General features: G+C 45.2%; 1 protein-coding gene across 3 annotated transcripts in view; it reads left to right on the top strand.

Annotated features, from left to right (window-relative positions):
• Nucleotides 1-26,762, top strand: part of NPAS2 (neuronal PAS domain protein 2) — a 117,712-nt gene extending 90,950 nt beyond the window's left edge. For all 3 annotated transcript variants that reach the window (XM_068268271.1, XM_068268269.1, XM_068268270.1), the window contains 4 exons: nt 8,280-8,464; nt 10,334-10,417; nt 16,289-16,472; nt 22,145-26,762. In XM_068268271.1, coding sequence (XP_068124372.1) covers nt 8,280-8,464; nt 10,334-10,417; nt 16,289-16,472; nt 22,145-22,291 — 600 coding nt within the window. In that variant the 3' untranslated portion in view covers nt 22,292-26,762. The remainder of the gene's footprint in view (nt 1-8,279; nt 8,465-10,333; nt 10,418-16,288; nt 16,473-22,144) is intronic.
• The last annotated feature ends 367 nt before the right edge of the window (nt 26,763-27,129 follow it).

Here is a 27,129-nt window from a genome sequence, read left to right as displayed (position 1 = left end):
TTGTACCCTTTGAGCCAATAGGACAGAGAATAGGCACGAGAATGGCCCCATCCCTCCAAACGCGAGCGGCAAACCCACTTACTTCCGCATGTCTGAACCAAGTGCGACCAACCGGTCGCAAGTATCAGTAAACTTACGTCACTTCCCGTCTGTACCGGAAGTGATGAGTATCCTTGCATGGAACGCAGTAGGAAGGAAGATTCCTATTATACGGCTGAAAGAGCGTCACTATATGCTAATTAGCAGGAAGTGACCTCACTGCCTATTTCCGTAAGGCTCACTAGTGCAGAATCAGGGCATTTATGTAAAAGACATAGATCCAAAGGGCAGTGGTCATGCCAAGTCAGCCGTGAATTGTACCATAGAGTATGACAGCTATATTTAAGGTGAAAGGAAAGGTACCAACCATGACACAGTTCCAAATTCAAATTGGCAGGGACAGCCATCTGCACTTATGATTAACCAAATCAAATGTCACTATAATACTAAAGGAATTAGGAAAATACATTAAAAACATATCAAGGGGAGAATTTGACAATAAAGCTGCAGTTTTGAGATCTACAAAAATACTGATAGATTATTCTTTTCATTGAGACCCAAAGGTGCAGTCGCATCAAAGAAGGAGATCCAATAGGATTCTCTATGAAGCATTTTTTTATGCCAATCACCTCCTCGTCTGTCCCTATTCACTAATTCTAACCCAAAAAAGCGTAAACAGGTGACATCGCCATGGTGTACGGATCGCAAATGCTCGATAACTCGGGGGCTCCCTACACCACTATGGACAGATCTGCAGTGAGCTTGGTAGCTGTCTTTTAGAGGTCTAGTAGTCTCACCCTAATTCTGTCACACGGACAGGTGAGAGCATAGACTTTGATTGACTTTGATTGACAGTTAATGAACTGTCTAAACCTGCGAATTTTTCAAAATCTAGTGAAGGAGCTACCCCTGGTAATAAAATTGCAACACGAGCATCGACCACAACGGTAATTACCCACCGGGCGATTGCCACCTAACCATGATAGGGTCTGGGGGCTGACAAATTCGCTGCGAGTCAATTTGTCCTTTAAATTTGGGCTACGTCTATAAGAGGCACAGGGTAGCAAATCACAGGCAGAGGAACAGGATGTGAGGACCCCTCAGGTACTTTGCCAACAGTCACAGGCAGAGGGACATAATGTGAGGACCCCTCAGATACGCTATCAAAAGTCACAGGCAGAGGGACAGGATGTGAGGACCCCTCAGACACCCTACCAGCAGTCACAAGCAGAGAAACAGGATGTGAGGACCCCTCATATACCCAACCAGCAGTCACAGCAGAGAGACAGGATGTGAGGACCCCTCAGATACTCTACCAACAGTCACAGGCAGAGAGACAGAGTGTGAGGACCCCTCAGATACCCTACCAGCAGTCACAGGCAGAGAGACAGGATAAGGACACCTCAGATATTTTACCAACAGTCACAGGCAGAGGGATAGGCTGTGAGGACCCCACAGATAACCCACCAACAGTCACAGGCAGAGGGATAGGCTGTAAGGAACCCACAGACAGTGGCGTAGCTAAAGAGCTGTGGGCCCCGGTGCAAGTTTTACATGGGGCCCCCCCAAGCACTCTATACATAACAATTGATACGGCGCACCAAAACCTGCCAAAGACAACCCCAGTGTCAGAGGTGCAAGAAGGGGTTGGGGAACAGTGTGTTAAGGATTACTACTATTCAAAGCATCTGTAGAAGTGATTATTACCAGCACAGGACCAATAGAGAGCTAATACTGTGATAGAGGGTGGACCCTTCGGGGCCCCTCTGGCCCAAGGGCCCCGATGCGGTCGCTACCTCTGCACCCCCTATTGCTACGCCCCTGCCCACAGATAACCTACCAACAGTCACAGGCAGTGGGACATGATGTGAGGACCCCTCAGATACCCTACCAGCAGTCACAGGCAGAGGAACAGGATTTGAGGATCCCCTCAGATACTCTACCAAAAGTCACAGGCAGAGGGACAGGATGTGAAGACCCCTCAGATACCCAACCAGCAGTCACAGGCAGAGGGAAAGGATGTGAGGACCCCACAGATACTCTACCAACAGTCACAGGCAGAGAGACAGGGTGTGAGGACCCCTCAGATACTCTACCAACAGTCACAGGCAGAGAGACAGGGTGTGAGGACCCCCCAGATACTCTACCAACAGTCACAGGCAGAGAGACATGGTGTGAGGACCCCTCAGATACTCTACCAAAAGTCACAGGCAGAGAGACAGGGTGTGAGGACCCTTCAGATACTCTACCAAAAGTCACAGGCAGAGAGACAGGGTGTGAGGACCCCTCAGATACCCTACCAGCAGTCACAGGCAGAGAGACAGGATATAAGAACACCTCAGATATTCTACCAACAGTCACTGGCAGAGGGATAGGCTGTGAGGACCCCACAGATAACCTACCAACAGTCACAGGCAGAGGGACATGATGTGAGGACCCCTCAGATACCCTACCAGCAGTCACAGGCAGAGGAACAGGATGTGAGGACTCCCTCAGATACTCTACCAAAAGTCACAGGCAGAGGGACAGGATGTGAAGACCCCTCAGATACCCAACCAGCAGTCACAGGCAGAGGGACAGGATGTGAGGGCCCCACAGATACTCTACCAACAGTCACAGGCAGAGAGACAGGGTGTGAGGACCCCTCAGATACTCTACCAACAGTCACAGGCAGAGAGGCAGGGTGTGAGGACCCCCCAGATACTCTACCAACAGTCACAGGCAGAGGGACAGGATGTGAAGACCCCTCAGATACCCAACCAGCAGTCACAGGCAGAGGGACAGGATGTGAGGACCCCACAGATACTCTACCAACAGTCACAGGCAGAGAGACAGGGTGTGAGGACCCTTCAGATACTCTACCAAAAGTCACAGGCAGAGAGACAGGGTGTGAGGACCCCTCAGATACCCTACCAGCAGTCACAGGCAGAGAGACAGGATATAAGGACACCTCAGATATTCTACCAACAGTCACAGGCAGAGGGATAGGCTGTGAGGACCCCACAGATAACCTACCAACAGTCACAGGCAGAGGGACATGATGTGAGGACCCCTCAGATACCCTACCAGCAGTCACAGGCAGAGGAACAGGATGTGAGGACTCCCTCAGATACTCTACCAAAAGTCACAGGCAGTGGGACAGGATGTGAAGACCCCTCAGATACCCAACCAGCAGTCACAGGCAGAGGGACAGGATGTGAGGACCCCACAGATACTCTACCAACAGTCACAGGCAGAGAGACAGGGTGTGAGGACCCCTCAGATACCCTACCAGCAGTCACAGGCAGAGAGACAGGATATAAGAACACCTCAGATATTCTACCAACAGTCACTGGCAGAGGGATAGGCTGTGAGGACCCCACAGATAACCTACCAACAGTCACAGGCAGAGGGACATGATGTGAGGACCCCTCAGATACCCTACCAGCAGTCACAGGCAGAGGAACAGGATGTGAGGACTCCCTCAGATACTCTACCAAAAGTCACAGGCAGAGGGACAGGATGTGAAGACCCCTCAGATACCCAACCAGCAGTCACAGGCAGAGGGACAGGATGTGAGGGCCCCACAGATACTCTACCAACAGTCACAGGCAGAGAGACAGGGTGTGAGGACCCCTCAGATACTCTACCAACAGTCACAGGCAGAGAGGCAGGGTGTGAGGACCCCCCAGATACTCTACCAACAGTCACAGGCAGAGGGACAGGATGTGAAGACCCCTCAGATACCCAACCAGCAGTCACAGGCAGAGGGACAGGATGTGAGGACCCCACAGATACTCTACCAACAGTCACAGGCAGAGAGACAGGGTGTGAGGACCCTTCAGATACTCTACCAAAAGTCACAGGCAGAGAGACAGGGTGTGAGGACCCCTCAGATACCCTACCAGCAGTCACAGGCAGAGAGACAGGATATAAGGACACCTCAGATATTCTACCAACAGTCACAGGCAGAGGGATAGGCTGTGAGGACCCCACAGATAACCTACCAACAGTCACAGGCAGAGGGACATGATGTGAGGACCCCTCAGATACCCTACCCGCAGTCACAGGCAGAGGAACAGGATGTGAGGACTCCCTCAGATACTCTACCAAAAGTCACAGGCAGAGGGACAGGATGTGAAGACCCCTCAGATACCCAACCAGCAGTCACAGGCAGAGGGACAGGATGTGAGGACCCCACAGATACTCTACCAACAGTCACAGGCAGAGAGACAGGGTGTGAGGACCCCTCAGATACTCTACCAACAGTCACAGGCAGAGAGGCAGGGTGTGAGGACCCCCCAGATACTCTACCAACAGTCACAGGCAGAGAGACAGGGTGTGAGGACCCCTCAGATACTCTACCAACAGTCACAGGCAGAGAGACAGGGTGTGAGGACCCCCCAGATACTCTACCAACAGTCACAGGCAGAGAGACATGGTGTGAGGACCCCTCAGATACTCTACCAAAAGTCACAGGCAGAGAGACAGGGTGTGAGGACCCCTCAGATACCCTACCAGCAGTCACAGGCAGAGAGACAGGGTGTGAGGACCCCTCAGATACCCTACCAACAGTCACAGGCAGAGGAATAGGCTGTGAGGACCCCACATATAACCTACCAACAGTCACAGGCAGAGGGACATGATGTGAGGACCCCTCAGATACTCTACCAGCAGTCACAGGCAGAGAGACAGGGTGTGAGGATCCTTCAGATACTCTACCAGCAATCACAAGCAGAGAGAAAGGATGTGACAATCCTTCAGATACACTACCAGCAGTCACAGGCAGAGAGACAGGATGTGAGGACCCCTCAGATACGCTACCAGCAGTCACATGCAGAGGGACATGATGTGAGGACCCTCAGATACGCTACCAACAGTCACATGCAGAAAGACAGGATGTGAGGACCCCTCAGATACTCTGCCAACAGTCACAGGCAGAGGGACAGGATGTAAGGACCCCTCAAATACCCTGACAACAGTCACAGGCAGAGGGACAGGATGTAAGGACCCCTCAAATACCCTGACAACAGTCACAGGCAGAGGGACAGGATGTGAGGACCCCTCAGATACCCTACCAGCAGTCACAGGCAGAGAGACAGGGTGTGAGGACCCCTCAGATACCCTACCAGCAGTTACAGGCAGAGGGACAGGATGTGAGGACCCCTCAGATACCCTGCAAACAGTTACAGGCAGAGGGACAGGATGTGAGGACCTCTCAGATACTCTACCAGCAGTCACAGGCCGAGGGACAGGTTGTGAGGACCCCTCAGATACCTTATCAGCAGTCACAGGCAGAGAGACAGGTTGTGAGGACCCCTCAGATACCTTATCAGCAGTCACAGGCAGAGAGACAGGTTGTGAGGACCCCTCAGATACTCTACCAACAGTCACAGGCAGAGAGACAGGGTGTGATGACCCCTCAGATACCCTACTAACAGTCACAGGCAGAGAGACAGGGTGTGAGGACCCCTCAGATACCCTATCAGCAGCCATAGGCAGAGAGACAGGGTGTGAGGACCCCTCAGATACGCTACCAACAGTCACAGGCAGAGGGACAGGATGTGAGGACCTCTTCAGATAAGCTACCAGAAGTCACAGGCAGAGGGACAGGGTGTGAGGACCCCTCAGATACCCTACCAGCAGTCACAAGCAGAGAGACAGGGTGTGAGGACCCCTCAGATACTCTGCCAACAGTTACAGGCAGAGGGATAGGATGTGAAGACCCCACAGACACCCTACCAGCAGTCACAGGCAGAGAGACCGGGTGTGAGGACCCCTCAGATACCTCTACCAGCAGTCACAGGCAGAGGAACAGGATGTTAGGATCCCTCAGATACCCTGCCAACAATTACAGGCAGAGAAACAGGATTTGAGGACCCCGCAGATACTCTACCAACAGTTACAGGCAGAGGGACAGGATGTGAGGACCCCTCAGATACCCTGCCAACAGTCACAGGCAGAGGGACAGGATGTGAGGACCCCTCAGATGCCCTACCAGCAGTCACAGGCAGAGGGACAGGATGTGAGGACCCCTCAGATACCCTGCAAATAGTTACAGGCAGAGAAACAGGATGTGAGGACCCCTCAGATACTCTACCAGCAGTCACAGGCAGAGAGACAGGTTTTGAGGACCCCTCAGATACCTTATCAGCAGTCACAGGCAGAGAGACAGGGTGTGAGGACCCCTCAGATACTCTACCAATAGTCACAGGCAGAAAGACAGGGTGTGAGGACCTCTTCAGATACCCTACCAGCAGTCACAGGCAGAGGGACAGGGTGTGAGGACCCCTCAGATACCCTACCAGCAGTCACAAGCAGAAGGACAGGGTGTAAGGACCCCTCAGATACTCTGCCAACAGTTACAGGCAGAGGGACAGGATGTTAGGATCCCTCAGATACCCTGCCAACAATTACAGGCAGAGAAACAGGATGTGAGGACCCCGCAGATACTCTACCAACAGTTACAGGCAGAGGGACAGGATGTGAGGACCCCTCAGATACCCTGCCAACAGTCACAGGCAGAGGGACAGGATGTGAGGACCCCTCAGATACCCTACCAGCAGTCACAAGCAGAAGGACAGGGTGTAAGGACCCCTCAGATACTCTGCCAACAGTTACAGGCAGAGGGACAGGATGTTAGGATCCCTCAGATACCCTGCCAACAATTACAGGCAGAGAAACAGGATGTGAGGACCCCTCAGATACCCTGCAAACAGTTACAGGCAGAGGGACAGGATGTGAGGACCCCTCAGATACTCTACCAGCAGTCACAGGCAGAGAGACAGTTTGTGAGGACCCCTCAGATACTCTACCAACAGTCACAGGCAGAGAGACAGGGTGTGAGGACCCCTCAGATACTCTACCAACAGTCACAGGCAGAGAGACAGGGTGTGAGGACCCCTCAGATACTCTACCAACAGTCACAGGCAGAGAGACAGAGTGTGAGGACCATACAGATACCCTATCAGCAGTCATAGGCAGAGAGACAGGGTGTGAGGACCCCTCAGATACTCTACCAACAGTCACAGGGACAGGATGTGAGGACCTCTTCAGATACTCTACCAGCAGTCACAAGCAGAGAGACAGGGTGTAAGGACCCCTCAGATACTCTGCCAACAGTTACAGGCAGAGGGATGGGATGTGAAGACCCCACAGACACCCTGCCAGCAGTCACAGGCAGAGAGACCGGGTGTGAGGACCCCTCAGATACCTCTACCAGCAGTCACAGGCAGAGGAACAGGATGTGAGGATCCCTCAGATACCCTGCCAACAATTACAGGCAAAGAAACTGGATTTGAGGACCCCTCAGATACTCTACCAACAGTTACAGGCAGAGGGACAGGATGTGAGGACCCCTCAGATACCCTGCCAACAGTCACAGGCAGAGGGACAGGATGTGAGGACCCCTCAGATACCCTACCAGCAGTCACAAACAGAGGGACAGGGTGTGAGGACCCCTCAGATACCCAACCAGCAGTCACAGGCAGAGGGACAGGATGTGAGGACCCCACAGATACTCTACCAACAGTCACAGGCAGAGAGACGAGGTGTGAGGACCCCTCAGATACTCTACCAACAGTCACAGGCAGAGAGGCAGGGTGTGAGGACCCCCCAGATACTCTACCAACAGTCACAGGCAGAGAGACAGGGTGTGAGGACCCCTCAGATACTCTACCAACAGTTACAGGCAGAGGGACAGGATGTGAGGACCCCTCAGATACCCTGCCAACAGTCACAGGCAGAGGGACAGGATGTGAGGACCCCTCAGATACCCTACCAGCAGTCACAAACAGAGGGACAGGGTGTGAGGACCCTCTCAGATACTCTGCCAACAGTCACAGGCAGAGGGATAGGATGTGAAGACCCCACAGACACCCTACCAGCAGTCACAGGCAGAATGACAGGGTGAGAGGACTCCTCAGATACATAGATAAAAGAAAACTAGTGAACAGAGGCTGTAAACCTTCTCCATGCTATCCAAAACTAAAACATATTTTTATTGTTTCTATACATACATTCCATGGACTACTCTTGTAATTGCGCCAAATATTCCTTTATACAGTATGACAAGAATTTTGAAGGTGACTCTGATGCATTGTGCGGTGCATGATCTCCAGTAGACCGCACTGACCAATGAGGTTATTACTTTCAAAAAACAAAGAGGTTGCAAACAACCATTTGGAAAGTATTTTAGAATCTACAAATTTAATTTTGTACAGTCTTTTTAAAGAGATTTACATTCCTGGGTTGTGTTTTAGAGACAGAAACCTATGAGTGGCATGCAAGGAATAGCAAACAGAAGCCACGCAACCAGTGGTGCCTCTCAGCTCAGCAGTTCTATAGGCTTATCACAAGATATGAGACCGGCTTCTTCTGGTGACTCACAGCAACATGCCATGCAGTGCCAAAGTTCTCCTGATTTCACACATGACAGGCAATTAAGGTAAGAGTTGTAATATAACTAGCATGTCATTTGAATTGTGTTTTTTTTTAATACTATTTACATACCGGTATATTTAGGTGATCTGTGTAAAATTTGGTGACCTGTGTAAAAGAGTGCAGTACTTGTGTAATTATCTTGCAGTATAATTGGACACCAGCACTCAGCTAGAACCAGGTTTTTGATTGTAGGAGGCAAGATCAAGCACTGGCACTTAGCTACAGGCTGCTTTTGATTATAGGTGCAAAGATTAAGCAAAGAGACTGGAGCCGAAATGAGAAATGAAAGATAAGTATTGGTTAGGGTTAGGCATAGATTAGGAGGGTTTGTGTCAGATGACGAAGGAAGGTTAGCTTTAATTGCTATAGTTATAAGGGTAGAGTTAAACATGAGCAGGGGATAATGTTGAAGGAGGAGGTTATGGGTAGACATTAAGAAGAGGTTAACATTAGGGGGAGAATAGGATTAAAAGTCAGGAAGGGGTTAGCATTAAGGGGGGATGTTAGGGATAGGCATCAGGAAAGGGTTAATAAGGGGAAGGTTAATGTTAGGCATCAGGAGGGGGGTTTACACACTAAGAGGAGGTTAAACGTAGGCATTTAAGCATGTTGGGGAACTGGATACGGTTAGACAGTGTAGAACCATAAAAATCAGCAGCAAACTTCAGACGTACAAGACAGTATCCAATCAAGTTGTTTATACCTGGCAGCGGTGGCCAAACCATAATTAAAACATGTATACAGCTGGAAAACTGATGACATAAGGAAAAGAAGGAGTGGTGTTTCCAGAATTGCTGTATTTCTGCATCATATATCGGGAAAGTCATATTAAAAGGTGCTTTTGGCTCCTGAGAATAAGTGGTCTCTTTGACCTACATAAATTCTTCTAGAAGATAATACATAGAGAAGCATGTTATTGATTTGATAATGTGTATCACTGGTCACAACCATGTGATCATGTTTTATGCTGGGAACACATGATGCAACTTCTAGTCCGATCGACGAGAATCAGACGATTATTTCCGACCTGTCTGATCTAATTCTGATCAATAAAGGGATCGATTTTGTGAAGTTACAGTCGTAAAATCAATCCTTTTATTGATCAGGAGCAGTTTGGACATGTAAACACGATACAACTTCCTGTCCGATAGCCTGCAGATTGGACGAGAAATTGCATCACGTGTCCCCAGCATTACATCAGTTTCCTGTTTTAGCATTCACAAAGGGCAGAAGTGATAAATGATTGCAGCCAGCCAAATAATCACACATGGGGCCTGATTCACAAAGTGGTGCTAACTCTTAGCACGTCCGGTTTTGCGCGAATTTTCACGCCAAACGAAAACGTTTTTGTGCGCAAACTCGAATTTTTGTGCGAAAACGATATCGATTTCCCACGAAAATGCGCGTTTGCGCACGAAAATGTTATTGTTTCACGTGAAAATTTGCGAAAACCGCCGTGCTAAGGGTTAGCACTGCTTTGTGAATCAGGCCCATGCTCTTTGATGTATTATCCTTCAGGGATGTATGTAGGAAATGGAGACTATCTCTGCTGCTGAGGCACATAGACTTTTCGTGGGACCACTGTGGTGTTGAACTGGGGATGGGGGAATTTTGTGAGCTCCTGTTGAGCTGAGCAAAGGAAACCCTGAAATTTCCAGGAACAGTCTACTGCTGAGCCAACAAGTATTTTTTTTCAGAGGCTCTGTAGTGTTGACAAGAAAAATATATAGGAAAGAAAAAATAAAAGTTTTTAGTCCACTTTTTTTCTCTTCTGTTTTACACAGCTTACAGAACAGGCACAGATCTGCTAGTTTAAACCTGAATATACTTAGCTGTACCACAGTATGTAAAAATATATGTTCTTATTTAATAGACTTCTGCTCAGCCAACCTATCCAGCCAATGATGCCAAGCCCATGTAGCGCAAGGCGGTACTCTGACAGTGGACATCAGCTCAAGTATGTCAAAATATTTTTTAGATCTCTGTTTTCATGTTGTGTCTTCGTAATGAGATGTGCATTCCAGCTAATCCTACTGACAAATATTCTCTAAGGAAAGAGATGGCAAAAATATGGGAGCTATACATCAGAGACATCATATATGATATTTGAAAGAAAAATCGCTTGCGATGAAATTGTAATAGAAATGGCTGTAAGAAAATGAGTAGTTATGCAGCAACATTTAATTATTTGTATGTATGTACAAACTACAGTGGGGACCACAAGCACATATCACACACATCCAACACAAGCACAAAATACATACAGTATCTCACTAAAGTGAGTACACCTCTCACATTTTTTATACACATTTTGATACGGAGGGCAACTGAATTCAGGACTGAAGGGAGACTACAATGGGCTCTATTCATAAAAAAGTTGTGGCGAAAAAACTCCTGGAGGGAAAATACCGCAGCGGTATTTTACACTTCTGGGTGGTCATTCAAAAAAATCTTGCCAGCTGCGATGCAAGAGCGGAAATCTCCCGCTGAAAGCTGGCGGTAAGCTGTCGGAAGGCATGCGGAAACACTTCAGCCGGCAGAGTCCCTCTGTGCACTGCTCTCTCTGGGAGGTCTGTCCCATTCACTTGTATGTAATCCGCAAAATCAGAGGAAGCGGTATTTCCCGTCCACATACCGCTTCCTCTAAACTTCATGAATGGCCATTTTGTTACTTTTTTCTAGATAAATCTAGAAAAACACTGGAGAGGGCGGAAATTTCTCGCTCTGCTGGGGGATTGTAGATTTTCATGCGGGAACAGCTTTTATGAATGCCCACTTTGCTAAATGGACGTGAAAATCCGCTGTTTTGAGCGGAAAACTTGCGGTAAGGTTTTATGAATAGAGCCCAATGTAGCAGTCTCAGGGTCTTGTTGTCCCAGGATCAGTGTAGGAGGAGTGGTAAAAGGTTGCAGTATTTCCTATTTGTGATCAAGGTTGCTATTTCCTATGCAAGAAAATACAGCACAGCGCTAGGGGAGATGGAGACAAAAAAAAGAACACATTGTGAAAGTTACAAGGTGGTGGTCCAAGAGACAGGGCCGGGTCTCTCATGAAGCAAGGTGAAACACTGGCATCTAGTGTAGGGATTACAGGGGCAGCATGCTTGTACTGTGTGCTTACACTTACAGCATGCAGTCAGAGTAGGAGGAGAAGTGAGAGGAGACAGTCCGTTTAAAATTAGTGGCCGTGGGTGGGAGGGCCGCCATGCTGGAGGGGGTAGCAGGCAGGAAGGGGGGCAGCGGGCACAGCAGAGGGGAGGGGGTCACCCCCCCTCACCTGGGACCCCCTTCCCTGCTCCTCTCCAGCTAGTTTCTTTTAAAACGTATCTAGCAGTGAGCTGGGAACTCACTCACTTCCTTGCGTTCCACCGCTCGCCGCGTAACTTCCTGCAATGCCGCCCTCTGTACTTCAGATTTCAAAAGCGGATCCCCGGATCGCCACACGGATCCATTTTTGGAGTGGGTGAAGACGGCCCCTATTTTTAACATTTTTATCTGTGGCTCTGGTTTTGGTCCGGGCCCAAAAACGGAGCCACGGATACGTTTTTAAAAAATATATGAAACGTGCCTAAAGGAGAGGTGGTGTTATATTTAACAGAAGCTGAGCAGGTTTTTGTGAGTAGATAAATAAGAGTACTCAAGACTAGAAAAAAGGAAAGCTGATAAGTGAGTGAGTGAGTGAGTGAGTGAGTGAGTGAGTGAGTGAGTGAGTGAGTAATGTAAATAGAGTTGTTGATAGTGTGTGTAGTGTTTAGTGGAAGTGAAGAGTGTTATCTATCTTAAAGGGAACCTAAACTGAGAAGGATATGGATTTTACTTTTAAAATAATACCAGTTGCCTGGCAGTCCTGCTGATCCTCTGCCTCTAATACTTTTATCTACAGCCCTGAACAAGCATGCAGATCAGGTGCTCTGACTGAAGTCAGACTGGATTAGCTGCATGCATGTTTCAGGTGTGTGATTCAGCCACTGCTGCAACTATTGACATTAGCAGGAGAGTCAGGCAACTGGTATTGTTTAAATGCAAACAGCCATATCCCTCTCAGTTTAGGTTCCCTTTAAGCATAAAGGATAAAGAATAAATGGCTGCGAGGAGACCAAACATTGTAGTGGAGATAGATGTAATATCAGTAAACCTCAAAGCTTGATGAGCAAGAAGAGTATTATGGTAATTTCCCCGGGTTCTCATTCATCACTAACTTTACACCTATGAGATGTACTACAGACCATGGTGGCACTCTGACCTCCCAAGCTAGCAGTGCAAAGTATGGGGTGGATTCTTAACACAGCTGGGAGCTTGGAACAGATGAATGTAAACCAATAAATGGAACAAAATAATCAAGCAGGCTCAGAAAGCTGATTCCTAGAAAATATAAATTTAGCAGATAATAGACCAGTAATTTGCACACAACACACAGCAATGTTACTGGTCCTAACATCAGGGGTGCACCGCCCCGTTACAGTATTAGTGCCAAGTGTGTTGCTATGGTAATACATGTTACACCGCACATTACTATAGCAACGTGCACATTATCCCAGTATGGTGCTTCCATGCCGTTGAGACTGGTAAAATTGCCATGCGCTGGCTATACATGGCAAAATGACCAGACTTTCATGCATCAGGCCCTAGGTCACACCTGGTTGATTCATTCTCTATCATAATCCACAGAGGTGAGCAAGTAAGTTGTAGTACAGTGACAAAACACAACTAGTTCATGGGACAGGTATTCTGTCCACCACTTTGCTTAATACACGGTTTTGTTTTGAGTTGACTTACCATAATGATTTCTAATATAATTTGCCTGGTTTGATTCTGGGTTTAATAGATAAAATAGATTGCTTCAGAGTACTTTCACACTATATCAATATGGTAAGGTAAGGTAAGGTTGCCAAAAAAGTGACTCACCAGATTGCAATGTAAAGCAGAAATTTGCCTTCTTAAAACACAAGGTATTTGTGATTATTAAGGTTCCCTGAAAGCTAGACACACCTCCAGAACCGCCTAAATGCAATGATGTCAGCTTGTTAATTTGTACAGAGCCACAACAATCCAACATGCATACAGACTGTTTCAGACAGGTTGGTCCTCATCAGTGCATGGCATGGATTAATATGGTTCTATGTGGTAGGACTTCAAACACCCAGAGTTACAGATTTCCCAGCAAGCTCATGGTGAAATAGAACATCTAAGAGTGTGTGCGGGACTAACCCCCCTTACACACTTTGGAAAGTGGGTGATAACCTTACTGAAAATGCCATGCAAAACAGAATTTTGCCTTCTTAAAAACACAATGTATTTGTAATAATTCAGCTTGGAGTGATCAAATGAGGTTTCCTACAATGCATCACTGCTGAATATGCAAATGATCCCTTTGTTGTCCCTGAAAGTTAAACACACTTTCAGAACTGTTAGAATACAATGATGTGTCAGCTTGTTATTTGTATAGAGCCATTCTAGACCTACAGATTGCAATGCCTATCATTGGGTTAAAAAGCATTCCTGAAATCATTTATTGATAGGATTAAGAATCTATACAAAAAACAAAATGCCCAAGTCATAACCAATTCTCATATAGGAAACGTGTTTCCTATATCTAATGGGGTAAGACAGGGCTGTCCCCTGTCACCGGGACTTTTCAACATATGCCTTGAGCCTCTGATTCAAAAGATTCACAATGAAGGTTTAATAAAGGGAATACAGACAGGGGAAGAGGATATAAAAATCCTGGCATATGCAGATGACACACTACTGACATTAAGAGAACCTATAACTTCACTGCAAAAATGTCAGGAGATTATGGATAAATTTGGAGCCTGTTCAGATTTCAAAATAAATAAAGAAAAAAGCATAATCTTAGATTTAGGCTGTTCGACCGAAACTAAGGAAAAAATTAAAGATCTTAGTAATTTCAGATTGAAACATGTGGTTAAATATCTAGGTATCCACCTAAGTCAAGAAATAAACTATCTGTTTGTTCTGAATTTTAAGAATATGATTAAGGAAAGCAAGGGAAAATTGAATGGGTGGGACCGTCCATATTTTAGCCCTTTGGGAAGGGTGGCCATTATAAAAATGTTAATACTGCCAAAAATTTTGTTTGTTATGCAGTGCCTCCCTATTATCCTTCCTAGCACATGGTTTAAAGACTGGCATAGGCTGTTCCAAGAATTCATCTGGGCAAAATCCAACCGTAGGATTAGTTACAAAACCATTAGTAGAGACAAAAAAAGAGGAGGTGTGTCTGCTCCGGATATTTTGGATTACTATAAAAGCATACTACTATCTAGAGTTTTAGACTGGAAAATAGAAATATCTTCAAAAATAAGAAATAAAGTTTGGCCCCTACTAGAAAAGGAGGAAATTGACCTGGAGATGTTTTTTTCCTGGCACCCGACAAATATAAATAATCTGATTCACTCTACGACTCACCCTCTCATAAAGCCTACATTAAAAACCTTATATGCTTTAATTATACAGTGGCAGAAAAAGACAGGGCTCTCCCCCTTCACCACTTTGAGGGATAATCCAGATTTCCCACCCGCATCCACCCCTCGCTGGCTTGTAGTTAACAGCCTTGCACAGGACACACGTGTGGTGCATATGCTGGGAAATAAGGAGTTAAAGATCTCTGGTGTGTTGAACGAACCTAAAAATATAGAAGCATGGTGGCAGAAACAAGTCAAAAGCTACTTAAACAAGAATAAGCCCATTAGGAGAGAACTTAATGATATAGAGAAACTCCTCTTTTTCTGTAAAAGACCTCCAAAAACAATATCCGTATTGCATGACTTTTTGGCACTCTCAAAATATGATGAACCTCCACCATATTGTAATAAATGGGAAATAATGTTAAATACCCCCCTTGGAAAAAAATGGCCCCAAATCTGGTCTAACATCTGGAAGATTCCTGACAGTGACTTACAAATGCTTCAATATAAAATAATAGTAAGGTGGTATTTTACACCTGCACGGGCAGGGAAGCTGTCTAGCTCAACTGATATTAAATGCTGGAGATGTGGATTGGGACATGGTAGGGAGGTTCACATGTGGTGGGATTGTCCAATAGCCGAAAGTCTTTGGAGAGAATTTATCCAATTTGGTAGGAGTGTTATAGACCATAGCTTTTGCATTTCTGCCACCACTGCCATACTGGGTATAACAGACCAAGAAGAAAACAGGGAGAGCAGATTTTTGAAGGAAATAGGCACTTTAGTGGTTAAAAACATATTAGCGAAATATTGGAAAAGCTCAGAAGCCCCAGTCTTTTCTGAATGGCTTATGAGAATGGAAGTGCTGTGTGAAAGCCCAGGGATGGATGTGGATGAGATAGTTTCAAATCAACTCATAGCTATGAGAGAAATTTGGAGGGCGTTGAAACCCTAGAGAGGAGAGAGGAAAAATCAAAAGAGGGAGACCGAAGAGTAGCGTAGTGTATGTGTGTATATGACTGTGATCTAAGTTTGAATGAAAAGTTGAATGTAGAATGCATGGATGTGTGGATGTGTATCAGTTGGAATTGGCAAAAAAATAAGTGTGTGGTGCTGCTCGTGAAGAATAATAAAGAAAAGAGCCAATGATGCAAAGTTTTACGTATACCTTGATGGTATAAAAGGGCGAGGACTCAATGCATGATGCCTGGGGTGTCAGTATTTGAGTGGTTTCAGCTGAGGCTAAAAGAAAAAAAAAAAAAAAAAAAAAAGCATTCCTGAAAACTGTTTTCTATTGGATTACTTGTGGTAAGCCATAATTGAGTGCGCAGAGGCTGAAAATCTCACTGAATGGAAATAATAGGATCTATAAATTTTTACTGTATTTTCTGCACACAACAGATACTCGCAAAGTCAACAAATATTTCGGGGTCTAGAGATGCAAACCACGGTCAACAATACATCCATTGTACTCATGGGCCAAGCAATCTTACACCCAGGATTTACACCAGCACATTCCTCCCAACAACAGAACCTTCAGCCTATGCAAGTCCAGCAACAACAGCAGCAGCAGCAGTTTGTCCAGGTGAGGTATCCTGTGAAGTTGGTGAGGTTTGTTTTTGTCAGAGATGGCTCTAGTAGTATAATGGTGTAAATGGAAACAAGACTTTATATCTGCTTACTGATGACTGTTCGAATTGGGAACATGGATCAGAGAACGTTCGTAGTGCCGTTGTTGCGTTGGGTACTCAGATTTACTCCCCATTCACTGTGGTTGTGCAGGGTAACGGTCACTTTGCTTACCGCACTACAATGCACTACCTATTTGACGTTCACAGTGCTGTAGTAACATTGCGGTTTAACGTGTTGCGGTATGGTAGTGCACTACATGCAGGTACAGTGAAGAATACTTTTCATTGACTGTATGCTTCACTGGTTATATGCTCGACACCATGGAGGTGTTGAAAGGTGTGGAGGGGTACACTTGGACGTCTGGGGACATCTTGGCATTTATTGATGTCGAGAGCTTGTATAGCCGCATTCCACACAATTTGGGTGTGGAAGCGGTTCGATGGTTTCTGAGGCGCAAGTGGAATGATACTGACCAAATTAATTACATTTGCGATTGTCTCCTATTTGTACTCACCCACAATGCATTTCGATTCGACGGTAAGTGGTTTAGACAGGTGTCCGGCACTGCCATGGGCACGGCGGTGGCATGTGTCTATGCTAATCTATTCCTAGCGGCTTGGGAGGAGGATTGTGTATATCACGTATCCAACTCATTTAGGTCTCTCATTAGGAGGTGGTCCAGATACGTGGACGACGTCCTGGTGTTTTAGTCTGGGACAGAGCAGTATTTTATTCACTTTGTTGATTATTTAAACATCAACCAGGTGAACATGGCATTTACGTATGAAATTGGCCTAAAAAATTGGCCTTTCTTGATCTGGAGCTGGAGGTTTGCGGTGACCGCCTAATCACTAAGGGCCATCGCAAACCTACGGCTACTAATGCAAGGACAGCTTTCATCCCTCACATGTTGTGAATTCCATGCCCTACGGCCAATTTCTTCACCTCAGGAGGAATAATTCGGACTTTGAGGACTTCCAGTCACAGAGCGAGGATTTAAAACAGAGATTGACGAGTAGGGGTTATCTCACAAGAGAAGTAAACTTAGCGTTCGAAAAGGCCAAAAGTAGAACGAGAGAGGACCTTTTATGGAAACCTCAAGGCCCCAAGAAGGATAATACAGTACCCTTTACATTTGATTTCACTCATATGTCACAACACATAAGGGGGGTTATTGAGAAGAATTGGTCCTTACTAACTAGAGATCCCATCCTAAAGGAGATATTGCCCGCATCCATTTTAGTTGCCTTTAGACGCGCACCTACCATTGGTGACCAAGTCACCAGTAGCAAGTTTAGGACCAGAAGGGTGGAGAACTGGCTGCAGAGGGGACGGCGGAGGGGGAACCACAGGTGCAAATGCTGCTCCCTCTGCCTGTACATGCAAACGGGTAAACAGTATCGCCTGGGTGCAATTGATTGGACCGTACGGGAACTTATAATATGCAGCACAGTATTTGTTGTATATGCCCTGTGGTGCCCCTGCGGCCGTTTCTATGTAGGCAAGACCACCCCTCCCCTAAAAGAAAGAATTCAGGAGCATTGGCGCTCCATTGATAATGGGAGGCGTGCCCCAAGGTTGATTGAGCATGTACGTGAAAAGCATGCAAGTGATCCTGCAGTTTTGAGGTTCTGCGGACTAACTCAGGTTAACATCCCATCAAGGGGTGAGGATCGGGCACGACTCCTTTTGCGAAGGGGGTCCCTTATTATCATTAGGAGTGAAGCAATGGGACCCTTGGGGTTCAATGATCATAATGACCTGGCATGTTTTTTGGAACCCTAGCTGTACTAGAATTTGATACTTGATATGCATTATAGTCGTAACCTTTTACCATTTTTGTCCCCTTAAGTGTATGAATATTACTTGTTTTAGATTTACTGTCTGACATACAGTGGTGGTCATCCAGATCAATTTATTATGTAAGAGAATTTAACCTGCTGTGCGTTTCAATTCCCGCGGCCGCATGAGGATTTTTTTCGCCCGATTTTTTTTTTTCATATCATGTAGCTAGCCTAGCGCTAGCTACATGATTCTCCCCTTCCTCCTCTCTCCCTCCAACCCTTCTGATCACCGCCGGCGATCACGCCCATAAGGAAATCCCGTTCTGAACGGGATTTCCTTTAGGGCTTCCCCCGTCGCCATGGCGACGAACGGAGTGATGTCATCGACGTCGTGACGTCACTGGGACTCCCGATCCACCCCAAAGCGCAGCCTGGTGGCGATTGGCCAGGCTGCGCATGGGGTCTGCTGGGGGGGGGGCCCTCTTTCGCATCGGGTAGAGGCGGATCGGTGGCGAGCGGGGCAAAGCACTTTGCTAGCTGCGTGTTTGAAAAAAAAAATTATCAAAATAGGCCCAGAAGGGCCTGAGCGGTGCCCTCTAGCGTCTCTGGATGAGGCCAGCTCATCCAGAACGCTAGGTTAATTAAGCCGTGATGCTATCTCTAATCAGGGAGACCCCACAGTAGTAGCACTTAGTGCAATCAGTAAGACTTCCCTCGGGCTACTGCTATTGCAGTGCCTGAACGCTTAGCCACCCCAGCTAATTGCAAGACTTCCTTCTTATTCTTGCATTTTACTTCCTTCTTCACTAATCTTATTTCACCACTATCTTCCCTCACTTGTACACTTTCCCTCCACTTAACTTCACCACATGTTTCTTTGCAAGCCTGGCTGTGGCGTTCCTTGTTACGAGCATTGCGCTCAGTATTGCCGGGGAATACACCAGCTTTGTTGACGCCCGCCGAAGACGATAGGCCCGGCTGAGCACCAGTAGGCGGGGTATCAAAGGGTGGAATTACGTGTCTGTCCACCGGCCCCCATAGATCAGGAAATAAAGCCCGATTTACACTGTGTGCCAGCGTGGATTAGCCTCAGAATAAGCACCGCCGTGCGAAACGGCCGTTAGGCTGCCCATACTGCACCCTGCACCCGCTGCCATTTAATCCACGGTAGTACTGTATTGTTCATTTTTTGATAATCCTGCTGACTGTTTTGCTGCACGCATTGTATGAACACAGTCTGAACACCAAAAAACATGCAATATGCTCATTGCAGTGCCGGATGTTTTTCTCCTTTTTTGCCTATGACTTGTAATGTTTTGATGGCATTTTTCAATTGACAGAGTGACTGTCCGTGTGATATCAGACTAAATCTTGGTACACACTTTTAATTATGATTGGCCAATCAGTGACCATTTTTACCACCTCCATGTAGTACAGTATAAGGAATTGCCTGCACAATCTGCTCATAGTATTCAATATCTTTTGATCCCCCATACTACATGGAGGTGGTTAAATTGGTCACTGATTGGCCAATCATAATTTAAGGTATAATTAAATAATAATAATAATAATCATAATTAAAGGACCACTATCGCGAATCATTTCATGTTCAATTACCTCACAGTAGATATATCAAGTATACAGAAGCCTCGCTGTGTCTTTTTTTTTTATTTTTTGTCATGGCCCTTTTATTTACCATATATCACTGTAGCCTGTGTCCGTCAGTCCCTGAAGTAAGGCTGCCGGACTTTTGTAACTAAAAAGTAATAGCAGAGGGAGCCTTGTCAGGTATTAAAAACAAAAACAGTTGGTTTAGCCCTTCCCTACCTAACTGCCAAAACTGTACAATGCGGGCTCACCTGCTGCTCATCTTCCCCATCATCAGCAGTTACCCCAGAAGGACCCCCGCACTCAGGCATCCCGCTGTCATTGAGGGAGGCAGCTGTCAGCGCAATGAGCCGCTCTCCCTCTCCATCCATTACCTGCAGGTCTGCCCATGATGGCCTTCCAGAGTAATGAGCCTCTTTGTAATGAGCCAGTTCTCCTCTCCATTTATGTGGTGTAATGAGCTGCTTTGTAATGAGCCGGTTCTCCCCTCTATTCATATATACTGTATATATATATATAAATAGAGGGGAGAACCGGCCCATTACAAATCAGCTCATTACACTGCATGAATGGAGAGGAGAACCGGCTCATTACAAAGCGACTCATTACTCCGCACCTCATCACTGGCAGACCCACGGTGAATGGATGGAGAGGGAGAGCGTCTCATTGCGCTGACAGCTGCCTCCCTCAATGCCTCAGTGCGGGGGGGGGGGGTCCTTCTGGGGTAACAGCTGATGATGGGGGAAGACGGGCAGCAGGTGAGCCCGCATTGTACAGTTTTGGCAGATAGATAGGGAATGGCTAAACCAACTTTTTTTTTCCTTCAATACTTGACAAGGCTCCCCCGGCTATTACTTTTTAGTTCTGTACACTAAGGCTAAGATTTCTGTCAGATGCCTGTCAAGTCGAATCTGACAGGAATCTATCTGATGTGCGCTACACACTAGGAACAGTTCTGAAATCTATTGGAAATCTATCTAAATGCATTATTGGACCAATAGATCCAATGCAACTCTATGGGCCATGGATATACTACCAGCAGCAGATCGACCTAGATTTTGCATCCTGTCAGATAGATCAATTCAATCGAAGTCGGCTGCAAACCGATCAGTCAAAAGAGAAAAGTTGTGTAGTTTAACAGGGATTGCGTGAGGATAAAGGCTCATACACACGTCGGATTTTTGCAATCCACCAAGCGGATCGTTCAAGCCCAGTCTTATCAGCTGCACGACCAACCGTACACAAGCCCGATTTGACGTCCAAACGTCCAAGTGACGGTCGTTTGCAAAAATCCGACGTGTGTATATACCTTAAGTCTCTGTACCAGGGTCAAAAAGACAAGGACATACTGCAGAACATTTACAAAGTACTCACATGCCTTGGCTGCAGGCAGCTGATAAAACTATTTAGGTGGCCACTAACGGTCCAATTTCTAGCGAAAAATCGTTCAAGCGATCAGAAATTTTGATCGGATTGGTTGTAAATAATCTCAGTTGGTGGGCACAATTGATTATGAATGAGTGAAAAAAAATGTCGGCCGAATGAATTTTCGTCGAACCAAAATTTGGATTTTCTTGTTGGTTGTGATAGATAGGAAGCAAAGATTGGTTCGTTGATGGTGTAGTGAACGATGTATTACAATATTTCACTTCCAATCAGAATTTCTTATCGCTCGAACGATTTTTCGCTAGAAATTGGATTGTTAGTGGCCACCTTTAGGTTTTTCCTGTGCTGTGTTCCAGCTTTCACACTATCAGATAGATGTTATCTGCCGTTCTCTGACTCCTGGCTGCATATACTTGTGTCCAGGTCAGTAAAACTAGACCTAGCCATTAGCATACCACCTAATAATCAGAGAATGGCAGCTTCATCCTGAGGCTTTTCACACAGGTATTTTGCTTAAAAGGTCACTTATTAAGAAGCTATGTTCTCTGTAAAAAAAAAAAACATCCCAGCTTTTGTGTACTCTTAGCTCTGTGTCAGTAACAAGCGCAACTGATGATGCACAAGTTGCCAAGGGAACCAGATATATTTAGGCCAGGTCAATGTTAAACACTGAAACCTTTTATTATGTGTTTCACTGACATTGGTACATGTCTTGGTTTATTTGGCTCACGCTGGTAATAGGATGCGTTCATTTTGTTGGATTTGCAATAAAGAAAATGGTGTCGACTGTGATGCATCTAAAAAAGAAATCACTTGAAGTTGTTTTCTAATTGTTTCCATTCACTAGGTGGCGACAACAAGCACTTTACAGAAGGAACACACAGATCCATTGATTCTGCCTGCTTACAACCAGCATCAAGTCTCAATGGGATTACAGCAGCATGTCTCACCAAGAAGAACTAACAGCCTGTCAGAGTCATCAAGTATTCAGTAGAAAACTGGCCAATCAGATTTCTTACTTCACCAGCTGGTCAGAGCCCCTCTGATGTCAGCTCCATGGTACACTTCAGGATGTGATCAGCAGGTGGTATTCTGTATTTGCCGACAGCTGAACCTGTTTACTGCAGGTAGTAGTAATAGTTTGTCTGGGAGGGCAGGACTGCAAAAAAGCACTAATTATATAGTAAAGAGTATTTTGTTTGGCATTTTTTAACAAATCAATGTGGCCAGTGAGACGGACATAACGGACAATCTAGAACACTTCAAAAACATGTATGGTCAGGCTTTCTGCCTATGCTGTGCGCAGGGACCTTATACATGTCACAGGCAGCCTGCCCTCTGCTGCTCTAGGATTACTCTTCTATCATTTAATTTGTATTGTTTCACTTTTGGGATCTCCTCTTACTTGTCCACAACGTTGCAGTCAGTTCTTTTTCTACCTGACAAAACTTATAATGGAGATATAGGGACTTTTTTTAATGTTCATGTACATAAGATCTCTCTCTACATATATATATATATCTAACTGTGTTCCATTTGTGGAGGAGATCAGGGCATGTATCAGAGGACTGAGTACAGTATATACTACACAGAGGGCAGCAGCTATTGTGCCATGGACGTGGAATCTGAGAAATAGGGCAGCTGAGTTGGAATAATAAGTAATGGGGCCCTATGCAAGGTAGTAGATTTGGGCCCCCCGTGTGGTCCTTTTGGTAAGCTGAAGTGAAGAGAGGTCAGAAAAGGTGGCAGGTGGGCCCCTTGACACCCACTAGGCCCCAATCACCTGCCTAGGTTGCCTGGTGGATGATCCTGTTCTGCAGAGCAGCAAGCAGACATGAGTCAGTTCTGTTCTTCTTGAGTCAGATGGAACAGGGGAAGACACAGATTATTTTTATTTATTTATAAAGCACCAACATGTTTCACTGCATTGTACAGAGTAAGAGATAAACATGGGGTACCTAATAATACAATGGTATACAAAACGTATAAACAGTAGTACATAATACAGAATTGGTAGACAATAATTACAGTGACAAATGTAACATGATGAACAAAATGTATAGCAAATTCCAAGACACAAAAGGATAAGGGGCCCTTGTGAGCTTGCAATATAAAGATCATATCATGTCTCAATGATGCCACTGCTTCTCTGTGTATTCACTGTATGTATTCTCACTATTGGCTATGGCCACACTCCCTTTGCTGCTCTAGTTACTAAGAACTAATAGTGGTTCTACACTGAAAGCGCTACACATGAAGCTAAATTGTTATAGCAGTCATTTCACTGCTGGCTTCCAATGAAAGATATGTTTTACCCTCCAAAACAGAAATGGAAGAAAACAGACAGTGCCCTCCTAATGTGCAATATACGTTGTCTGATAGAGTGTACTGATTCCTGGCAAGTAATGGCAGCTCTGTACTGTAACGAAGACGCAACCAATGGGAGATTTGAATAGCAATTTTCACAGTGTTTTTGATTTATACAAATCATAAATGCTGCAGTGAGAATAATTTCTTAGGGATATATAGTCACAGCACTTTGCTGATTGCCCCAGTGTGAACTAGTCCTAAGTAAAGTTCCATATTTAGACCAGCTACAGTGATTTTCAAGGAGACATCACACAGGCTCTACTTCAGTATTACTTAGGAAACCATAAGTGAGATAACTATGGAGGTTGCAATCATCCATTTTAAAACTGCCTGTTGCCTGGCTGTTATGCTGATCCTAAAGATTACCTGACCTGAGGCAAAGCCACCTAAGGTGAGCACAGAGGCATGTTATGCTGGATTCACATACCTCTGTGCATTGCCCATTCCTCTCCTTATTTCCCCTGGTCCATAAAATCACTCCTTGAAAAAATGTATTTTCTGCCAATGTCAAATGTCTAGACAGGAAGAGGACATCTTTCCCTTAAAGTGAACCTGAAGGGACATTTTGAAAGAGTTAGATACCTAACCTTAGTAGAGGGGAGCCCTGAGGCTTCCCCTATAATCCTCAACCCCACTGATCCAGCACTGGGACAATGTGGAATTTGCTTCAGTAGCGGTGCTCTCCTCCCAGTACAAATAAAGCTGCACAGGCCCTGGCTGCAGCTGCAGCAGAGCCAGATTAACCATAAGGCACTGTAGGCATGTGCCTACAGGCACCTGATGATGAAAAGGCAGTTCCCTCCCCTAGTGCTTCCCTCTACTTCCCTATGTAGAGTCCCGACCAGAGCATAAGGTTACTTACCCAGCTCTCTGCATTCCATCGATAAGATCTCCCTTCAGTCGTTTCAGTTTTGTAAAATTTGGTGGGGGCTAGCGTTAACTAGGCCCTTAGTCTCTCTTCAGGTCCTAGGCAAGTGCCAAAGTTTGCCTTGTGGATGATCCGGCTTTGCTAAAGGGCATCTGTAGCTTCCTATGATGGGTAAAGGTGAAGTGACAGCTGAACCTGCCAGCACTTTTGCGGTGCAGTTCGGTGGGTGTTTGTAGGTTCATGGAAGGTGAAGTCTAGGGTGCCAATACATCTGTGCCTATATACTCCTGTGATGTAAATCCGGGCCTAAGCTGCACAGAGCTGCTTGTGCAAGGCTTTTCTCTCCATACACGAGGAGAGTGTGGCCACAAAGAAGAAGGTCCCAGCGAGCTGCAGTGGTGTGGAGGAGGACACGGGAAGCCTGTGGATTCTGGATCATCCAGAGGCTCCTCTCTGCCTTGGCAAGTATCTCACTTTTTTTGCCCACAGGAAGTAAATGGGGAGGAGAAAAGGATGGAATTGGAGGATGATAGGAGGGGACATGACGACAAGTCTCCCTATTCTTAGCTGAAAATGTTACTTTAACTTAAGTCAGATTTTTCAAGGAGTGATTTGTAGAGACCGGGGGAACAAGGCGAAGAACTAACAATGCACAGAGGTATATGGATCCTGCATGAGCCCTCCTCTGTACTTACCTTAGGTAGCTTTGCCTGGGGTCCCGTATCCTTTAAACTTCAGCACTTTCTGGAAAAAAACATGCAAGTGGAGTTAGAGTGAGTCAGATCCCCTGATCTGCATACTTGTTCTGAGCCAATGTTTCAGAAAGCAATGGGGGCAAGGGATAAGTTTGAGAGAAAGGCAAATATCATTTTTAACAACAAAGATGGCATCTTCTATCTCTTTTACTACAAGTTTCCATTGAACTACCTAGTTGTACAAGCCGCACACAACATAGTTAGCAAAATAGGTTTCTATAATACTATTGTATTCAATGTAATATGTACAAATACATTTCAAATTTATTTTTTTAATGTTTATAGTGCAGATTTATATTGTTTTCAAATGTATGTAAAATATTTAGATACCACTGTTACTACTGTCCCCAGTGAAGGGGAGTGGGGGTAGGATTCTGTAAAGTGCCCCAAAGAAACTAAGAAACAGCTTTATATAACTGATAGTAGAATATGCTGCCATAGACGGGGTAATAAATACTCTACGACTTCTGTTAATCGAGAGTCAAGGATGCACACCTCTGCTAGCCGTAGCACAGAGGCAGTGCTAAGGCCCCAGTTATCACTTCAAACTAGACCATAGTCACAGGGGGGTGAGGGTACACCAAGTACCTTGTGTATTGAGAAGGTGAATGGCTAGTGGGATTCGGAGGGGGTGCAAACAATGTTATTAGATATGAAAAACCCCTTACTCCTTGCAATGCACTATAGTTATGCTTTGAAGAAATACGAGTAAATTGTTAAGATAAAGTACATTTATGCTGCTGATTGATGTCATTGTAGACATTAAGAATTATTTTGATGGCAGAGCTTTTATGTGGAATGAAGAGTATGCAGAGTAATCAATTGTATATGTAGATTAAAAGAAACTGTAATTTCATTGGGCATTTTAAACATGCTTCCTTTATGTATAATATTGTTTTTTTTAAAATATGTAATATATAGTATGGGGTTTGCACCATAGCTGGTTTAGTACATGATGATCATTGCTGATGTGTTTATAATTGTGGAAATGTTAAAGGCACCAAATTGTTGCTTAAGGCTCCTACACGCTCAACAAAAGTCTTTTAAATGATTTGCTAGGATGGAGGACAGTTAGAAATGCTTTCAGAAGTGTCTAATTTATACAATAGAATCTCGTTATAGTAAACTCAGTCTTCAGGTCCCAGCAAATGCATCTGTATGATCAATTCTGATATAGTAAACTTGATGACAATCAGTAGATTTCCCAGTAGTTAGTTTTTTCAAGTAAATAACCCAAAGGTGTACAATTATACATTTAATCCTTAGTCTAATCAAGGGGTCCTCAAACATTATAACCATTCTTGAGACTGTTGAGGGGCTGGAATCTGCATGACATGAAATAGTGAAACACAGCTTTAGCTGACTGTACCTAGCTAACCCATACGCCTTATATTCCGACAAATAAGACATTTCCTACATTAAATAAACCAGGTACCACATAATACAGGATCTTCTCAAAAAATTAGCATATTGTGATAAAGTTCATTATTTTCTGTAATGTACTGATAAACATTACACTTTCATATAGTTTAGATTCATTACACACAACTGAAGTAGTTCCAAGACTTTTATTGTTTTAATATTGATGATTTTGGCATACAGCTCATGAAAACCCAAAATTCCTATCTCAAAAAATTAGCATATTTCATCCGACCAATAAAAGAAAAGTGTTTTTAAAACAAAAAAAATCAACCTTCAAATAATTATGTTCAGTTATGCACTCAATACTTGGTCAGGAATCCTTTTGCAGAAATGACTGCTTCAATGCGGCGTGGCATGGAGGCAATCAGCCTGTGGCACTGCTCAGGTGTTATGGAGGCCCAGGATGCTTCGATAGCG

Source organism: Hyperolius riggenbachi, chromosome 2 (genome assembly GCF_040937935.1).
Source record: "Hyperolius riggenbachi isolate aHypRig1 chromosome 2, aHypRig1.pri, whole genome shotgun sequence".
NCBI lineage: Eukaryota > Metazoa > Chordata > Amphibia > Anura > Hyperoliidae > Hyperolius > Hyperolius riggenbachi.
The sequence above is the reverse complement of the archived record's forward strand: the minus strand, read 5'-3'. Positions and strand labels throughout refer to the sequence as shown.